This window comes from Trachypithecus francoisi, unplaced genomic scaffold, assembly GCF_009764315.1.
Source record: "Trachypithecus francoisi isolate TF-2019V2 unplaced genomic scaffold, Tfra_2.0 Lachesis_group9, whole genome shotgun sequence".
NCBI lineage: Eukaryota > Metazoa > Chordata > Mammalia > Primates > Cercopithecidae > Trachypithecus > Trachypithecus francoisi.
The window spans coordinates 43,864,787-43,885,063 of NW_022681474.1; the positions used below are offsets into that span (position 1 = coordinate 43,864,787).

General features: G+C 49.3%; 1 protein-coding gene across 1 annotated transcript; it reads right to left on the reverse strand.

The window, feature by feature from the left end:
• Window positions 1–295: 295 nt before the first annotated feature.
• Window positions 296–18,562, reverse strand: MAT1A (methionine adenosyltransferase 1A). The gene is made up of 10 exons (XM_033208918.1): window positions 18,280–18,562; window positions 17,826–18,174; window positions 13,975–14,052; window positions 12,391–12,513; window positions 9,127–9,239; window positions 8,609–8,752; window positions 4,862–5,080; window positions 3,502–3,684; window positions 3,005–3,138; window positions 296–2,368 (listed from the first exon to the last, which is right to left on the reverse strand). Exons 2-10 carry the CDS (start codon window positions 17,917–17,919, stop codon window positions 2,266–2,268), a joined length of 1,191 nt encoding a protein of 396 aa, XP_033064809.1. The 5' UTR covers window positions 17,920–18,174; window positions 18,280–18,562; the 3' UTR covers window positions 296–2,265.
• Between the last annotated feature and the right edge of the window lie 1,715 nt (window positions 18,563–20,277).

Sequence of the window (20,277 nt, forward strand, 5' to 3'; positions counted from 1 at the left end):
CTTGGCCTTAACCCTTTTTGGGCCTCAGGGCCCTGCATGTAAAAATGGGCTTCCTAAGAATATCAACCCTGGTGAGATGTGGTGAGGAATGAACATGGCAGTGGTGTGGCTTAACATAGTTGCTAGTAACAAGAAAAACCTAGTCCATGAAACATCTGCTCCATGTGGACAGGATGGGGTGACCCTGAGGGGAGGATACTAACCCCCTCTGTTGGTGGGGACGGGCAACCAGGGAATGCTACACAGAGCAGGTGTCATGTCTCTGGGGTTTTGCAGAGAAAAACTAAACATAGCGTAGTTGCTCCTTGAGTTTTTATTCACTGTTTTAGCAGGAACTATTAACAAATAAAGGCTTTAGTTTCATACAAACAAATTGACAAAAAATATCATTTCTCTAGAGGGCAGGGAAAGTATAAAAGTCTGAATTTTCACATTGAGTATGATCCAAGTTAGAGGAACTCGGTCACCTGCAAACCTCTCCCTCCCTCCAAGGGAAGGAATCTGAGGCTTCCTAGGTGACCAGGAGCCGGGCTGCTTTTGTTGCCTTAATTTCCGATCATCTGAGAGAAAATGAAAGCCAGGGTCTTTGTGCTCCAAGCTAAGGCCCAGATGCAGGCTGCCTGCTCCCCAGATGAGACTTCCTGGGCTGCCTCTCCCAGCCTGAACCAGCACCATGCACCCTAGAGAGAGGCCGAGTCCCCACTGTTCCCCTGGGGCCCATGGAAGCCCCTGCCTGAGCCTGTGGTCCTGGGAGCTGGGGAGAAGGTAGAGATGCTGCTATCAGAGGTCCAGGCTAAGGACAAGTGGGGCAGGTGGGGCAGGTGCTGCTGGCCATGGATGGAAAGGCAGGTGAGTTCCAAGACCCTAGCGGGCCAAGGACTGCTCAGGCCCCTTAGGAGCAGATCTGCTCCCCAGAGAGTCACCTGGCAAAGGCAGAATCTCCTCGTGACATCTCAGCAGCTTGTCCAACACCAGAAGGCAAGCCCCGCCTATTTAACATGAGGCCTTAGCACCAGCCTCCCTGGATGGGGCATCCGAAGGGCCCACTCCCTCCCTCCAAATGCACTCAGCCTGCAGAGGATACAAGGGACCAGGGAAGGAGAAAGACCTGAGGGCCTCTGTATAAGGGGCTGGCCATCTGTGCTAGGACAAGTTGCTGCTTCTGCTACAGGAAGCCCAGATAGGACTGGACTGGACTTAGACCACTTACCCCAGAAGTCTAAAAACCCAATCTCTGCATGTCTCTGAGAGGTCAGGGGGCTGGGATTCTAGAGCTGCTGGTTAATCCCAAACTCCAGCCCACCCTGATGGTCCAGGTATCCAGCTTACCCTCAGCCATCTTCTGGGACACATGAAGCAAACAAAATAGTCCTATGGTTCTGTCTTCATTTTTCAGACAATTGCCCAGGGCTGAACAAGCGCTGGTGGGTTAATCCCCTCATTTCCAGTAACCTTGGGCCTTCAGGACAGAGTCCATGGCCTCATTTCTGAATCTGCTTTGTAATTGTTCAAGCCTGTTACTGGCATGTGACAACGGTGGGGAAGGGGGTGTGTTACAGGCTCCTGAGTCAAAGCTCCTAGTTATACATCTAGGCCTAAACACGTGGCTGTGGGACCCTGTGGAAGTTATCCAGACTCTGTGTTTTGCTTTCCCCCATCTATAAATGAGATAATAAAAGGTACTACCTCATCATGTTGCAGTGAAGAAAAAATGACCCAGTCATTAGCTGGGTCCCTTGCACACTACAGGTGCTTAGGAGACATTAGTCCTGCTCTAACCCCTGCCACATGCCTGGCCTAGCCTCCAGGGCTTTCTGGAGACCCTGGGTCAGGGCACTGGCTGCCTGTGAAAGGGAGGCTCAGGAGCACAGGCCCACAAGGAGCCCTGAGGTCTGTGAGATGTCCTGACCTCACCTGGCACAGACAAGGGGAAAGAGGGGGAGCTGGTCAGGGTCCAGCTGTCGGGGGAGGCGAGTGAGGGAATTCACTCTTGACGGGGTGTCTTTTCCACTAAATTAACATTGCCCCAGTCTGACGGAGCGGCAGAACACCATGCCCATCCTCACATCAAGAGCCAACCTCCAGCACCAGGAAGCCCCTGCCTCCAGCCAGCCGTGATGATGACAGAACAGGCTAAATGAGAGGGACCTGGCTTTGCCCCGAGGGCTGGTGGGTGGGGAAGGCGATCAGAAGCCAGGGCTCTGGGGAAGAGAAGCATGGCCACCAGGCGCCTCCAGGGTGAGACCAGGCCCAGCTCCCCCGGCTCTAAAACACAAGCTTCTTGGGAACCTCCCATGGGAACTCGCTTCTTCCGAAATGGCCGTAGCATGCTGTCTTCTGGTAGATGGGCTTCTTCAAGTCCAAATCCCTGCATGTCCAGCAGAAAGGAAGGGCATTGGAAGATGGAACAGGAGCAGGGTTTCTTTCTCCATTTCAAGGACAGGAGGGAGCAACGAACTGTAGCACAGCCCTCCTCACATGGCACTACACCTCCCCCCAGCAGCTGTACACACATCCTATCTGTGCCATACCACAGTCTTGTTTTATAGCCCCACGGATGCTCAGAGGTTCAGGGACCAGGACCTAACTCCAGCCTTCTGATGCCTTTCTCCTCCCACTCCACTTACCTGGCCCAGGCCAATGTTGATACCACCAAGCTCTGGAAACGGGGAATAGACTTGCTGACTCAATTCCCAGCCATTTGAGCCATCTGGCCTTATATTAATAATTATTTTCCTAAGATCCCCGCCTGCCTCCCAGCTGCTCAGAGATGGCCCCACCGGAGTTGGTGTTGGCTGGGCCAGCAGGAACCTGGGGCAGCCTCCTTCAACCTGACAGCCAGGCTTTCTGCCCTGGGGATGCACTGTGCTGTACCAGGAGCTCATAGACCCTCCCACTTCTGAGAGGCAGAAACATCCTCCTTTCTGCCTCCCTTTCAGGTGAAGTGAGCATCTGGGCAAGGAGGGAGCAAGGTCCTGTGTAATAGCAGAGCATGGCACTTTACCTGACAATGACACCCGGCCGGAGGTCGAAGTTCTTACGCACCACATCCAGCAGCTCTTGCTCCGTCTTCTGAGAGGTTCCGTAGGTGAAGATGGAAATGGACAGTGGCTGGGCCACACCAATCGCATAGGAAACCTTCCAGCGAGGCGCAGCGTCAGGGACTGAAGCCTCTGTGTGGGCCCTGCCCCTCTCAGCAGCTTTGCCCTTCTTCTGAAGGGACCCGCGGGGACCACACGTCTCTTCCCCAGCATGCTCCCCTGCAATTTTCCTGCTATCTTCACCGAGGACAGTTATTCTACGTGCCCCTCTCCCTGAAGATTTTGGTTTTCCCTCCCCCAGGTTTTCAGAGCCCTGGCCACAGTGCCCAACACAATCACACAATCACAACCTTTGGCAAAGCGTGCGGCTTTCCCACCGGGCCAACATCCCCTTACTCAGGGCAGAGCTGGGCAGGGGTCTTCCGCTGCAACAGGACGGTGGTGGGTGGAGGGGACTTACCTGGACAAGCACTCTCCGGCAGAGCCCTGCTTTCACCAGAGACTTGGCCACCCAGCGGGCAGCGTATGCAGCTGAGCGGTCCACCTTGGTGTAGTCCTTCCCAGAGAAGGCCCCACCACCATGAGCCCCCCAGCCGCCATAGGTGTCCACAATAATCTTACGGCCAGTGACACCTGCATCCCCCTGCGGAGGGAGAGAAATCAAGATAAGAAGCAGAGCCAGCCCCTAGATGCTCGAGGAGGCTGAAGCACTCTGATGGCAGCTGAACGGCGACTCAGGAACGATGTCCTGGGGCTGCCCACAGACATTTTTGTAAGACCCCTTTGCCCCAAACTCTGGACTCCACTTCCAGCTCAGTCACTGACCACATACTGAAATCAGGTAACCTGCCAAAGCTTCATTAGAAAGGGCAGAAGGTAGGCCAGGGGTTCTCTGGGGTCACAGCCACTCCCTAATGCCTTTGTTACTGAGTCCATCACAATGGAGAGATCCCACCGCAGGCAGGAATTGCATTGTCATAAATACAACCCTGGCTGATGCCATCTAGCAAATGCCATGTTGTCCACTTCCCAAGTGTGCTCTGGGCAACACCAGTCAATAGTCATGTCTTTAAAAGGGTGGGAGTTCTATGTTACATGATTTGGGGAAGTCTGCCTACTCTACCCCCCCTTTTAGAGATCCACAGTTCACACTAGTATGTCTAGGCTTTGAGAAGTCCTGCAAGAAAAAACAATTAAGTGTTACCTCCTTCTACCCTGTGTTTCTACATTCCACTTGCTTCTGGAACCCAGGATGGGGCTCAGCTCTGTGGCAAAGCACGCAAGCTGAGGGCCCAGGCAGTGGGCAGCAGCCTGGCAGCAGTGTTCTGCAACCTCCACTCCTCACACTTGCAGTACAGGAGAGGGGCCAGTGGCGCCCTGTCTAAAACACCCTGCCCCACCCTGGCACCCACAACAGCCAGAGGCAGCCTGTGGTGGAGATCTGGAAACAGCCACCAGGGAACAGCTGGCCACGTGCAAATGCTGCAGCGGGGAATGTGCACCACAGCAGGGCAAGGCACAGCAGCCATGGGTAAGGTCGTGGTCACTTGAGATGGCAGGATTGGGAGGGCCCGGCGGTGCTAAGTGGAGGAATCCTAGGGGCATGTCCCCAATTTCTCACATACTGTCAGACACACAGCAAACCTCCCCAGAGACCGCACTAAATGTACAGAGGCTAAAATTCACCAGCTTTACATTTAGTCCATGGCCAGAGCCAGCTGACCCACTCCAAGCTAACTCTTACGGTTTTCCTGCTCTGAGACATAAGCAACCCCAGTAACAAAGACAAACCAGGGCTTTGTTCAGAGACAAGGATGCACCTGGGGACCTCCAATGACAAACCGCCCACTGGGCTGCAGGTGATAGACGGTGTCTTTGTCCAGGTACTTGGCCGGCACCACGGCCCTGATGACCTGCTCCTTCAGGGCCCTGCGCATCTCCTCCAGCGTGATGTCTTCGTTGTGCTGCACAGAGATGACGATGGTGTGGATGCGCACGGGGATGACTGCGCCATTGTCCTGCATGTACTGAACTGTCACCTGTCCATCAGAAGGGTGGGGGAGACACTGTGAGGCTGAGACTGAGCGAACGGCACATGGTGGCCAGGCACAGACACCCAGGAGGAGGTGGGCAGGGCTCCCAGGAGCCAAGTGGGGCCTCCTGTCTTCAAAGGGTATTGGGGGAGTTAATCTGACATATTCTTACATTCAAAAAATTGCCTGGTGCTGTGGGGAGACTGGGTGTAAAGCCCAGCTATTCCCACATGGGACCACAATTAGCACTGCTTGGAGACTTGAGTTTCCTCTCAACTTATGACCCCTCTTCTGTCTCAGACGTTTCCAGGTGCCAGCAAATGTCCCCATGGCCAAAGCCCTTTCTTGACCCTCTATAGCCCAGGAGGTATCTCTCCTCCTGCCAGTGATGCAGATAAGAAAGCCAAGGATCCAAAATGTAAATGTCTTGGTCAAGATCACACAGCTGGAAGAGTTGGGACCTGACCTGGAGCTGCACAGGCTGGTAGACAGGGCTCTTCCGAGAAGAAGGTTGGTTGCCGCTCAAGACCCTGTGCTGGCCACAGGCCCAATACTGCTGAAAGCAGCATGGACCCACAAGAGCAGGGCTCAGAGGATTTTAGGAACATGTGGTGTCTGCAGGGGTGCAGCTCTGCCAGAGGACCCTGGGAGGAACACTGGCCAGTGGGCATGGGACTGCTCCCATCCCAGGGCCTGGACAGAACCATGGGGCAGCAAACAGTGGCTCCCTGGGACTGTGCCTGCAGCAAGCTCTCTACCTCCCCAAGGCTACTCAGGTATCCATCAAACCCTGGATCTGTAACAAACTTCTGCCTGTCTAAGGAGCAACAGGGAAGGTCCAGAAGAAGCAGAAGAAAGAGCCCTGGCCACATGAGATCTGCATGAGATGGCCCGACGCACACAGATCTCATGAGCTGAGAGCAGCCCTCAAATGCCAGGCTGTGCACACGTAGGGTCCTGGGAAAGGGGCTGGAATCTGGGGTAGGGCACTCCCAGGAAGACAGGTACTGTCTGCAACAGACTCTAGGACTGAATCTGCTGCATGGAGCCTCAGGAAAAGGTACACAACCGGGGAGCGTGCTCAGGCCATCTCCACTGTTCCCCTGGGTGACTCCACCCCCACCCAGGAGACTCCACGCAGTGGCCTTGCAGAACTGCAGAACAGGGTGGCAGAGCAAAGGGCCCTGAGCACAGCCCTTATCTCATCACGTCAGCAAGATGTGGGGAAAAACACACCATGGAAAACACAGCTCTGACCAGGTACAAAAATAGCCATCCGCACCGCCACCCAGGCCTCACTATCAGCAGCAGGGATTTGTTCAGGTGGAAAGACCCATCCTGCTCACAGCCAGCACTCCGGCTGGATAAAGACACTGCTTCACAAACAGGGTGTGGAGCAGGGGACCTAGACAAGCGGTGCCTGGCCCAGGGCCTCTCTCATGGAGGGAGTGAGTCGAGCAAGCCAGGCTGTTTGGAGGCCAGCAGGCGAGGGGCCTCCTGGAGCCACACAGCAAGCCCGCACCCCCTGCAACTGGAGCTGGTCCGTGGTCCTGCCGTGGCAGGGGAGTGAGGCTGACTCCGGTATCCGTATTGGCATTTTCAAGACAATTCTTCAAAGGAAGGGAAGCCCTAAAAGAGCCCATCCTACCCTCCCTTCCTTGCTGTGGGGGGACTGACCCCTAAACCTAGAAACCCTCTATTTCATATCTAAGCACAATGAACCTGCTTCAGCAGGTCCAATAGGTGGTCCCTCTGTTCCTCTCTCTTGTACAAAGAAGAGAAAAACAGTCAGCGCCACTGGCTGCCTCCCCTCCCTGTTCTAAGATTTCCCCTTCTGTGAATCTTCGCCCTGCTTCTATGTTGCAGCACCATTCTAGTCCAGGACAGGACAGGCAGGTTGACATCATGGGCCCCTTTCTTTGGGTGCCATCACAATCTACATGCTTTAGCTCTCCTAACCCACGACCTCCAAGAACACCCAATGAATGCTGATGGTTCCCATCTTCCCTTGGGGGGGTCACATGGATAACACAGGAAGTCCCAAGGAAAGGCTCCCTTTGGGCATAAGCACGCTTCCCTGCCCCAGTACAGCCAGTATGCAACCTCTACCCTGTGCATGGCCTGACACTTGCACAAGAAGGAACTCCATCTCTGTACAGCTGGAGTTGTACATGGAGCCACACACAGCACGCTGAGCTATAGCACCATGGGTTCCAGATTCCAAGTGCAGGACAAGAGAAGGCGCTGTCTGCTAGTGGCCAGGGATGGCATCCCAGAAGAGGTAGAACTTTGCTGGTCACTCAAGGACAGGTGAGGACCAGAGAGGGAGCTCGGGTAAAGCAAACCCCTAAGAAACAAGGGGACCATGAGTGAAATGATGTCAATTAAGCAAAGATGGGGTGGGGCAGGCAGAGGCAGGTAAAGTTGGAAGACCATAAAAGGTTCTGAATGCCAGAATAACAAGTGGATTTCCCCTGTCCTCTTGTAGGAAGCCAAAAGTTGTAGAAAACACTGAATGATGTTAGGAAGTTAAAAATGAAGCCTAAATTAACTGGAATTTCCAAGCAGGGAGAACCTTTGGGAGGGTAGGGCACTGATCCTGGCCTGGCTGGGATGATAGAAGCCCTGGGGAAGGCTGGACTAGAGTGAGAGGAGTGCTTGATGGGGCAAACTGGGGCAAACTGGGGACATGGGTAGGTGGAGAGAGATGGTACTGAACAGGATTGGGGAAAGGCAGGCAGGAGGTGGCAGGGTGCTGCACACAGCAGGCTCTCAGGGCCCATCTGCTTGGAGGGTGACCAGAGAAACCCACAGGTGGGAGATGTGGGAGCTGAGTATGTGAAGGTGAGAAGGGGGTCCATGAGCATGGACACAGGGAGAGAGGCTGTGCAGGACGAAGTGCTGGGAACTTGGGAATCACAAGAGGGGTCATTGGGGTTAAGCAGGGAGGGAATACAGGAGTGAGGTGCTAGGAGGCCTGTGTCTCTGCTAACATTTGCATCACCCCAGCCTTCAAATATAGGCCTCCGGTTGATTTCAACACTGCAGAGAGAAGAGAGGTCAGGGCCCATGGGGTTGGAGCTGGAAACAACAGAGGTAAAGCCTTTTCATGAGAAACAAAGATAAGAAAAAGGGCCATGACGAGACAGACAGCACAGACACAGCACAGACAGACAGCACAGACACAGCACAGACACAGCACAGACAGCCTGTTCAGGACAAAAAGTCCTGGAAATATGGAAGCCAGTTAAGAAGTATGTTTGTGGCAGGATTTGGGGACTCATTAGTCAATGTTTGCTAATGAGCAAACAAACAAACAAAAAAACCCAGAACTCCCCTTTCCATTTTTCTGTATTTTTGAAACTGTTTATAATAGAATGTGAGAAGCATCTCCAGCTGAAGATTTTTCACATAAATAGTTCTTTTCAAAACTGACCATTCTTTGAGTGCCTAGACTGAATATTTTGATATTAAAAATGACAGAAGAAGATTTGGGGGTGTTAAAGCTTCTCCCAGGGTCATTCAGCTGCTCACCTGAGTCTTAGAGTCAGGCCGCAGCCAGGGGAGGAGGCCGGAGCGCCTGAGGTCCGCCATCCGGGCGTTGAGCTTGTGGGCAAGGATGATGGTGAGGGGCATGCACTCCTCTGTCTCGTCAGTGGCGTAGCCGAACATCAAACCCTGTGGTGAGAGAGCAGGCTGGGTGGCGCCCATAGACCAAGAGGACTGCGGCTCTCTCCAAGCCCGAAATCTGCCTGGTGTGTCCACGTTGATTGGGTGCCTCCTCCATGGAGCTTTCCACTGGCATGTGCAGGGGAAGGATGTCATCCCTGACCCCCAACACTCTAGGAGGGGGAGACAAGCCCAAACTCAGTGTTAGCAACCACAGCCATCCACAGCATGGCCGTGAAGCTGAGGTACTCAACTCACTCCCAGCTCTTGTGCTAGGATGAGAGTGATTCCTGTGTTATCCACCCCTCAGTGTGATTAACTCACTGCTCATGAACTTTCCCAGCCAGCTCAACACACAGCTCCCACATGCAGTGGCGAGCTACCTGATCTCCTGCCCCGACATCCTCCTCGTTTCTGTCCAGATGGACGCACTGGGCAATATCCGGGGATTGCTGCTCCAAAGCCACCAGCACGTTACAAGTCTTGAAGTCAAAGCCTAGGTGGAAGCAAAGTGAGTCTAAGTGGGGTACAGCTCAGACGGAGGGGGCCATGAGCTTCCCGATGGATGGCTCAGTTCCCGACATACCATTTGGTGTCAGGGTGGGGTGTCCCTAACTAACCAGGGTCCATCTAGGCCCACAGCTGAGGCCCAGGATGGGAGAGGCCCCACACCTTCATGTAGAATTCTTTGGCCAATCAAAATTATTCGTGGTGTATTTTACTGTGCTCAATTAGAACTTGGTTCACACACACACACACACACACACACACACACACCCTACAGAGACCTGCAGATTAAAACAAGGTGATGCCAAGGCTCCTCTGGTTGAGGACGGTGGCTGACTCATACCCTGTCCCTTAGGCTCTCCCACAGGTGCCTCTCAGAACCCAGTTTGCTATCACTGCACTAGGAGAAAATCAAGAGCCCTTTTGACACTGTCACTCAGAAGCCCAGCTGTGTGCCTGACACAACTATTTAACATGCTGAACAAATACAGTATACATGAACTATACAGACAGACTCCCCGAGCCAGGGTCCCCTGACCCTGAAAGGTACACAGAGTCTGGGGCAAATGGAAAAGCCACCTGCCCTTTCCCCTCTGCAAAGCTGAGGCATGGGGTATAGGCCTGCTACCCCTGGCACGCTGGGCACTGATTTGGGAAAGTCTGGACTAGCAGTAGCTCAGCCCTGGGAGCCCCATGAGGAAATTGCTATGCACCGAGACTGTGCACACCTCCTCACAGCTGTGCTGGGCTCAGCCACAGGGACTGTGAGAATAAGGGGCTGAATACGTGGATGCCCCCACCACGTCAAGCATAGTGACACACTCACTTTCCAAACTCCCACGGCCATGTTCTTTCCCATCTATTCTCCTACCCACACAGCCTGAAAGGACTTACAGAGAAAATACACAGATCCAAGCTGTTGTTTCTGCACAAGCCTCAGGTGGGGATCTACTGCCAAGGAATAAAACTAAAGCTTTTCAGTCTGACACAGCCCTTGCTCCCAGGACTCCTTGAGCCAACACGAACTCAGGTTTAGCCATCAGCATGATATACTTGTCCATCTCCACTAGGTCCCTGGCCTAGAACGTTCTTCCTCCAGCTCCCACCCCACATGCCGAAACCCTATGTCCACCCTCAGTGCATGCCCCGGACCTGCCTGCAGTTCATCACACATGATGCCAGGAACTTACCCCGGGCACCTCATGTTGCATCATATACCCTAGGAGTATCAGGTCACCTTTGCCCTTTACACCTTCCTGTTTCCTAATGAATGTTTTTGAATGCGCAAATCAATGAACAGTCTTTAAAGAACTGCCAAAGGCTGTCCTGTTCTGCACTGAACATTTCACAGTTTACCTAATCACTGTCTGTCTAAATAACGAATCTCCCCAGGGCTCAAAAATCAAGCAAGGGCTCCAAGGAATTTGGAAAAACAGAACTTAGGGGACCAAGAGGAGAGGTACAGGGTTTGGAAAGGACAATGAGCCCAGCAACAGCACAGCCAGGAGCAATGAGGAGCCATTGGCCTGAGACCCTGCTAAAGCTGTTACTACACACGACCTAAGGCTGTTCCTGTCCATTGAGCACAGGTAAATGGACAAACTTGGGCACAGGGAACCTCAGCCAGCTGAGCCCAACTCAGCCATGGCTGGACTCTCACTCATTTCTCCTTCCTAGGGAACATTGCCTCCTGGAAAATTTCCCTCCTACCTAATGCAGAATAAGTTTTGCACTTGAATAAGGTCTAAATGTACATAAACAAATTGGCTTTTCTTGGTAGAACAGGCTCCGTGTGGTAACGCCTCAGGAAGCTGCAGCTCTGGGACAATGTGTTTCCTCTGTGAATACCCTCATGTCCCAATCAGGAGAATTAACCGGCTCTTACTGCTTCTCTTCCCACTGAGTCTCAAAATCACTGTCATCTATTCAACCAACATTAATTGCTCATGAGCACTTTGGGCTGTGCCAGGCCGTGGCTGGACTGAACCTCTGTGAGTCTGCACCATCATACCATGAGTGGGTTCTCACTTACAAAGGGGGTCTGGCATCTCTGCATACCCTGACCCACAGGATGCCACACATCACCCTAAGCAACCATTATGTGACACAGGCAGAAATGAACACCTTTAAAGTCATGCTTCTCTCTGTGCCTCTTGATTACAGGTGTTTATCTAGGCAGGTTGACCTGGAAGTGGGTCTTTTTGCCATGGTGTGAGGTCACCACATCTCTCACAGTGATTTCAGAGAATTAGGGAGAGAGCCAACAGAGAGCCAAAATGGACTTTTCTTTAAAAACTGGAATTGCCTGAACATCTATTGCCAGAGACTAATGTGGAGATTCTAACAATTGGGACCAGAGCCCTGCCCAGGAAGCCAGCGTGGGCAAAGGGCCCCTGAAACTCCTGCAGAATGTGATCGCACACAGGCCCTCCACACCTGGTGTTCGCTCTCTGGGTCCTTTGCTGCCCTCCAGGCTGTACCACCGCCTGGCCTGCCCAGCCTCAGATGTTGGAATCTGTTTCAAGGCTCTGCTAGGGCCTGTGCCCCTTCCTGGGTGGTGGCCCTACACTACGTGGCACAGGTGCTAACCTGGACCAGCCTCGTCTGCTGTCAGCACCAGTTCTGGACTGAGTCATCTTGCTCCATGTCTATGATTAGAAGTATGTTTAGTGGAAGCACAGGAGTCCTGAGCCTAGTGGCTGCTTACCCTGTGATCTCATACAGACTGTTTACTCCTCTAGGCCTCCATTTCCTCGTCTGCATAAGTACATAAATGATTAGGAAAACACAAGAGACTATCATCAGTGCCTGGCAGGGAGCATGTCCCCAAAGAAGGGCAGCCCCCTTTATTCAGTGCGTCTTTCTCTTCCAAAGCCTTTGCCAGTGCCAAGAAGGCAGGACCAAAACAAGCCCAGTCAACAATAGATGGGCATGTGCTGGGCCTGCTGGGCATAGTCACCTGTTGGCCATCCTTATGCCAGAGTCTTTGACCTCTGAAACCTGACAGATGAGTGTAGGAGTGTTTTCCTCCTGGTAGTGTTGATACTCCCATCAGGCTGAAAGGCGCGGGTTTGACTCAGCATCAGGGTCTCTATTAGCAGAGAGTAACAGGGATTTCGGACCCGGAGGCCTGCCCTCACCCTTGGCCGAGTCATCATAGCCGATGTGCTTGATGGTGTCCCTCACCACTCGCTGGTAATCCACCATGGCCATTGAAGTGATCTCGCCACACAGCAGCACCATGCCGGTCTTGCACACCGTCTCTGAAAGGGAGTGGGGAGAGTTAGCAGCCTAGTGTTAGCAAAGGGAAGCTCATATTCCCAGACCTCTCACAGCGTGGACAAAGAAAACACACAAGGGGCCTTACGAGGAATGGATTCCAGAAGGAAAATAGAAATGCCAATAAAAAGAAAAAATCCTAGCACCAAGCACTGAGCATCTTTCAATGCTGTCTTGGAAAGAGTCAGTCATAAGTGGTGATCCTGAACAACTTATTTAACCCCTCTAAGTCTCTGTTCCCTCATCTATTTAACAAAGCTATTTATAAGACTGCTGTGTGGATTAAAGGGAGATGATGGCTGTATGTAGCTGTCATAAAGAACGTAGTCCACACATGTGACCCCCCGTCCCCGACATTGCTAAACCTCCACTGCAGGCTTTAGGGAGTGGGATCCAGACCAAAAAAATCAAAGCAGGCCAAACTTCTCTCCAGATATTTACAAAAATATAAGGGTAGAATCTACCCTCAGAGGGGCATGAATCCCTGTAGTATTCAATACAGGGGCAAGGATGCAACCAGAGAGAGAAGGATGGGTTCATGCAGTGGACAGGACATGACAATGACAGTAAGGGGAGCAGGACTCTGGTCTTCACACTGGGGAACCCTACCCCATGGCCTTGGCCAGGCCCTGATGCAGAGGGCACCGTGATCCTGTCTCTAAAATGAACAGCCTGGACCTGATCACCCTGGGGGCCCTCCAGGCTCCAGAGTCCCTGACTCTGCCACTGTGCCATGGGCTTCAAGCCAGGCAAAGGTTTTCCCGCCAAACAACTTATCCCACAAATAAAGATGAAGATCTTCAGCCTACATGAGTCTTCAGACACAATAAATTATGCAGATGGGAGCCAGGGCTTCAGTACTTTAGTTTAACATTAATGTCTCTTAGGAAAGCCATTGATTTATTGAAAAACAATTGATGAAGATGCTGCCTTCCAGTTGCTATTAAATGGGGGACACTAATTATTTTAAAACCTAAACCATACCACAAACTAGGAAAGAAAACAGGAGAAGCCAGGTATCTGTGCAGCCAACAGAGGCTCCTAGAATGAGGGTGCAGCTTACAACCATCTAGGCAGCTACCTGTGTTTCCAGCTGTTTCATTGCGTCTGGAAGATTCACCTAAGAACTTTGAAAGACCTCCTTGTTCCCAATGAGATCAAGCATCAGAAAGGCCATGTGCTGGTCCAGCCCTCTGCTATTTATGGTTGCTATGACATCTAACATCAGATTCTTGCTAAAAATAATTATCTATTTGTTTCATGGTTAGAAATGTTTTTCCTCCCTGTTATTACACAGGCGAAGTCTCATAATTGAGAAATCTACTGCAGAGCAGAGGACATGGGTTTTGGAACTGAGGAGTATGGCTCGTTTGTCTTCTGCCCATGATTAACTTCTCAGTCTAGCCACTTAGGTCTCCAGCAGGAAGGGATCGGGTGTTTCTTACCACAGGCCACCTTGGCATTGGGGTCTTGCTTGAGATGGGCATCCAGCACTGCGTCACTGATCTGGTCACAGATCTTATCTGGGCAAGAGCAAATACGGGTCAGAATCACAAAAACATTAGGGATAACAAATTGAAATGTTAAAATAATTAGATATCTTTTCAGTTTACATATCAACTTATCTACCAGAGGGAAAACACTTTTTTAAAGTATGAGAAATTAGAAACACTTTGAAATTTTTATTTCTTTCCATTCCTGCCTAATTTTGGATGACATGTATTATATAAAGTCACAGAATGCCCTAAAAAAGAAATAACTTTTTTTTTTTCTTGAAATGGAGTCTCGGTCTATCACCCAGGCTGGAGTGCAGTGGTGCGATCTCGGTTCACTGCACTCTCCACCTCCTGGGTTCCAAGCAATCCTCCCACCTCAGCCTCTCAAGTAGCTAGAATTAGAGGCATGCACTACCATGCCTGGCTAATTTGTTTTGCATTTTCAGTAGAGATGGCGTTTCACCACATTGGCCAGGCTGGTCTTGAACTCCTGGCCTCAAGTGATCCGCCTGCCTCAGCCTCTGAAAGTGCTGGGGATTACAGGTGTTAGTCACTGTACCCAGTCAAAATCAGTTCTTCTAGGAGTCTAAAGCAACTCACATATATACAAACACATACACATTCTTCTAAATAAAAAGTCTCTCATTCCTCATCATGTTCCCTTTACTTCTAACATCTAGAAAAGTCCTGGAAATGAACTTAAAAATAGTTAAGAAGTCAATTTTACCTCTTTGCCAAGAGGTAAAGTCAGATGGCTCAAACAGTTGCATTGCATGGCAGGTTCCACAAGATGCAATGCACCGTATATAAAACACCGCACCCAAGTACATCACTCCACCCATAAGAATTCTACAAGATATCCCCTATACATCATTGCTGTTTGCAGAATACTTCCATAAGCAGCTCTCAGATCCTCCCACATGGTCACTCAGCCTCCTGAAAGCCAGGTGTCCTTAGAGCTGAGCTTGACCTCTTCAATTAAGGTGAGACTGACAAGGGTTCAATATGAGCTGGAATTTGATTTTATTCTTCCACTATTTGCCTTAAAGACTCTGCAGGGTCTAGAATGTAAAGCACTAAATGGTGCTTGTAGGAAAATCCACTCTTGCTTTGGGGTTATGCAAACTGTCAATATCTACAAATTAAGAAATAAAAGTGATATCTACTTACATATATTCTAGCTCATTCAGTGTTAAAAATACCCACAGTCTCCTCTTAATAGAGTAATATGTTTTTGTTAAGAATGCAGATCCAGAATCAAGCAATTTGGCTCTCAAAAGCAGATGTTACATTCTGTAATTAAAGATATTCACTAACTCCCTAATGTTTCCTTCAGAAACTACTGCTAAACATATGTTTGAGGTTGTGTTTTGTTTCTTTCTTTCTTTTTTTCTTTTTTTTAAATCTAGCCTCCTGCCAGTGGCAGACCCTGGTAGCACCTTTAGGTTTGTCTAAGCCCATCGCCTCTGTACACCTCTACCACTGAAGGCCTTCCGCTGATAAAATATCCTAAAATAAATACATGCTAGCCACCTTAGGCCTACCCATCAGGGTTCCTAGAAGCTTGTTGACTGATCATTGATTGTGGATGTCTCTGCCTGTGCAAAGACACAGCTCACAGGCTCCCACTCTGCCTAGGGAAATCCAACACAAGGAGGAACAAAGCTGGAGTCCAGCAGGGACTTCCAGAGAGCACGACACACCAAGACAACAGCCAAGGAGGTTGCTTCTGAATTGTTGATTTCGGTTTTGGCTTTCAAAATTTTTATCAATATCACTTAGTAGACTTAAGATAGCCAATAGCTGGGTTGTTTTTTTTTTTTTTTTTTTTTTTTTTTTTTTTTTAAACCGGAAAAGAAAAACTTTATCTTTCTAGCAGAGAGGAATTCAGCAATGGAATGACAAGCAGAAAGTCACCTAGCCTTTATGGAAACTGACTTACCTGGACAATTATAATGGCAAGTACAAGGGACAATCAGACAAACCGATTGGTTGTCATTAAGTATAGAAAACAATCAACTGATTGGCTGGCATGTTCATTCTCAGTCCTCTGAGCACACTGCTGCTGCACACAATGGGCCATCCTTGGGACCACTGGCCACTGCATGCCCAAAAACCCACTTCTTCCGCGTGGAGTGAGTCTTTCTCCTAAGCTATACATGAGGTTCATAGCCATGGAGCTGACCAGAATGTATCCGAGATTGAAAATACAGTACACGTAGATACTTTATACAGTTATGCACAATGAAAGAGGCTATTTACATTGAACTGAACTAAGTCACATAAAAAACTCAATTCAAGGTTTTTCAACAGCTGCACTATTAACATTTTGGGCCAGATAATTCTTTGTTGAGAGGCTGTCCTGTGCACTGCAGGATGCTTAGCAGTGTGCCTGACCTCTACTCAACATATGCAAACAGCACCTTACCCCACCTCCTATAGTTATGATAACCACAAATGTCTCCAGACAGTACAAAATGCTCTTGGGGGGTGTGGGGCAAAACTACCACCCATCAAAAACTACTGGCTAAAGTTTGTGGAAGGAGTAGTGCACTGAGGTGTCCAAAGCCAAGTTACAAGGTAGGAAAGATAAATATCTTTGAGGAAGAACAAGAGCAAGGAAGATAGAAAAGGGCAGACTTCATGATAAGTTAGCAAACACTCAAATGAATTTTGAAGAGGTACTTAAATACAGAAGTCTGCACATCTATCCCCCAGGGGTCTCCAAGAGCAGTGGTTCTCAGTGTGGTTTTCACCCCAGAGCATCAGCATCTCCTGGGAACTTGTCAAAAATGCAAATTCTGGAGCCTCTCCCAAGACCTACTGAATCGGAAACTCTGGAGGGTGGGGCGCAGCCTTCTGTGTCTTAACAAGCCCTCTGGGGGATTCTGAAGCACCCTGAAGTTTGAGAGCCACTGTCCTACACTTGAGGCTCTGAATGTTCTGGTGCTAGTTCTCACTGTCATCAAGGAAGCTTCTCTCACTTCCCCACGTCACAGTCCACCTACTTTTCAGGGACCAAAACTAATGCCTAAATTTTCTTCCTGTTTAGAAGGTCTTCTATTCTGCTCTTAGAGAATGTCACTGAGTCGCCAGCACCTAGAGGTCTACCCCTGCAGCAACCAGGGTGCAGGCTTTCATGCCTAAGTTGCACATGTTTTATATGCAAAACTTAGTCACCCATGGTCTTGTTTCAGGAACATTCTCTGTTGACTTAAATTGGTCATTGATAACAGATTAAAGCTTTGCTCAAAAAAAAAAAAAATACAAAAAGTAAAGACCTGATCATACATTTTGCATGTGCCATACTCTTAGCCAGCCAGCTGCTACTCCCTGTCTTGGCCCCACCGTGCTGGCATGCTGGTGGTGGGCCACAGCACGGCTTCATCAGGAGGGACTGTTTTATGAAGCTACTCCATGCTGTTTCTCTAGAGATCCCTTCTGGTAACTCACACACATTGCTCTGAAGAGTTCTAGGAAAAGTGACTCCTACAGGTACGAAGTTACAGTCAGATAGGAGGAATGAGCTCTGGCATTCCATTGCGCAGTAGGGTGACTGAAGGGCTAAAAGAGGGAATTTTGAATGTTTTCACCACAAAGAAGTAGTCAATGTCTGCGGCAATGGGCATGCCCATTACCCTAATTTCATCATTACATGTTATATTCATGGATCAAAACAACACACTGTATCCCATAAATATGCACAATTATTATGTGTCAATTAAAACCATTTGTAAGTGACTCCCTCAGTGTAGGCTTGGAATGATGGTTTTCCAGTCATTCCAGGACAGCCTACTTACCCGGGTGTCCCTCTCCCACAGACTCCGACGTGAACATGAAGGCTCCTTCTTCACTTAGAGAGTGGTCACACAAGCCATCCACTGGTCCATTCATCTTCTCACACTACTCCACTCACGCTTCTTCCAGGGAATAATTTTAAGGCTGTGACTTTGCCTGAGTTTTTTTTTTTTCTTCTTCTTCTTCTTTCAACTCAACAGGCTTGTCTTTGGCAGAGCCACGGGGATCACTTCTGCCTAACTGCCTGTGAGCACGTGAGAACAGGCGAGGACTGCTGAGAAGGGAGGGAGTGGATGGAACTCGGGATGTGTCCCACCCTCCAGCTTGCCACAGCTTGCTCCTGAGCGACTCCTATATATGGAAAAGTGAAAGTGCCTGAATAATCATGTGAGAAAATTGGAGGAGTCCATTTCCTAAGAGGGGGGTCTTCTTACCTGGAGGAATTTCAATTCTTACCCCTGACTTTCCAAACTCTAAGCACCTGGTCAAGGTAAGGTAAAGAAGGCTGTATAATTATGCAGAATTGAAGCTCCTTTGGTACTCTCCTTCAGCTCTCAGCCAATCTTGGTAGTGCTCCAGAGTTCACAAGTCACCCTGGAGAGCAGGGGGTCTGTGGTCACCCAGAGATACAAGCAGGCAACAAGAAACTCTGTCTCAGAGATATGGTTTAGGCTAAGATTGCAACAGTGCCTTTGCTGTTGGGTGTCCCCTCCTCCCCTGCATCTCATCTGGATTGGTCTCTTCCTCTTCTACCTTCTCAGGGAGAGCAGGAGCACGCACCTGTATTCTGAGCCAGCTGTGGTGTTACACAACAGATTCATTTTAGAGGAAAAGCTTTCAGTCCACGTGTTTCTGCTAACAGAAACCACCTAAACTGTCAACTTCTCTAAAAGGCTGGCAGGCATTTTAACAAGCAAGATCTTTAAAAAGTATCTATCTGGGGAGGTTACAGAGAACAATGTGTGTGTGTGTGTGTGTGTGTGTGTGTTTAGAAAAAAATGCTTTTGAGAAATGGATTCATTACATGGAATTATCAAAGTCCAGTTTCCCAAAGCTTCCAGAAGATAAACATCTACATATTCAGTTCTATACATGTAATAAACATCATGTTCACATAACTCTTGCATTATTTTTGCTTTGACCAAAAAAAGTAGTAAACAGGATTATATCTTTAGTTCATGTACTAAATGACAGCGTCTCACACTCTCAGATCCAGCTGCATCCTCAGACCCAAGGAACAATGGGGAATTGAGACCACAGAGAATGAGGATGGGTGGAGAAACCAGTTCCCACTAGAATGCAATAAAAAGTAATCAACCATAACCTTGTGCATCAAAGCTTGGACTGTGGGAAGCAAAAGCTAGGAGGCAATAGCCCCACCTAACAATTCTGGTGACCAAACCCCTCTCTGAGTTCATTATATAAGCATTTCAAAAATTTTTTTCTGGCATACATTCTGGTGCTCCAAAGCTTGAGTTTTGCTAACTGATGACCAGTCAAATATCATCCCTTCAGGGAATTAAAACAGTATTGAAGTGACCTCTTCTGGAATGAAGCAAGGGATATTACATATGCATAGCCAATCAACGGCATTTAACAAGGAGTGAACTGAAGTGCTTAGGCACAAGACTTGAAAGTTCAGAGAGGAAAAGGCCACTGGGAAGGGATGGACAAATGAGGAATCAAATAGGGACTTTAGACAACATCGCCTTGTCATTGCCAGCACACAGGACCCCTCTGTTTGCACTTAAGCTATTTCAACATTGCTGGCCCTTAGTACATTTCTTCTGGGTACATTAGTTTTAAACCTAGAGGCAATATGAGCTAATGTTTAATTTGAACTGTAGAACTAGGTGACCCTAGCAGTTAAAATTGTATGATAACAATTATGCTCCACATTTGATTTAAGAACAAGATGATGTATAAGTAGCAGGTAGGTACTCTTCAAGGTTCCTAGAGCTATCGGGAAGACAGAAAACAAAGCAGTAGGTGCCTTCTGAATTCCATAAGTAACAGCACCATGGGGTGGAAGGCGTCAGGGTGGGGAGATGACCTGTACACAGATATGTGTGCAGGGGGCTTTGGCAGCCTGGATGCCAATTCAGGGTGTGAGGGAGGGATCTGAGAGGCACCTCGTTAAAAACCCATCTCAAGTATGAGTTTCATTTAAGACCCCAACTAAATACTAGGATGTCTTATATTCTAGCAAGTAAATGTTAATAAGCAGTACACAGAGCATGGTGGATGGAAGTGCAGGCTTCTGGACTAGAGTCCAACTTTTGCCTGTAACCTCCCATGCAGCCTGGAGAAGGCTTCCTGACCTCTCCAATCTGTTTCTTCTGCTGTAAAGCAGGTTAAATAATTACCTACCTCCTAGTGTTATTTTGAGAACTAAATGAGGTCATTTAAGTATGATAAATATTGGACATAGTGTTAGCACACAATACAAATTTA

Excerpts from the sequence above, each read along its gene's own strand:
- MAT1A (XM_033208918.1), bottom strand. The coding sequence starts at position 17,919 with ATGAATGGACCAGTGGATGGCTTGTGTGACCACTCTCTAAGTGAAGAA. Across the intron at positions 8,753-9,126 it reads ATGTCGGGGCAGGAGATCAG|GGTTTGATGTTCGGCTACGC; the intron begins GTAGCTCGCCAC and ends CTCTCACCACAG. Across the intron at positions 2,369-3,004 it reads CGGCCGGGTGTCATTGTCAG|GGATTTGGACTTGAAGAAGC; the intron begins GTAAAGTGCCAT and ends CTGGACATGCAG.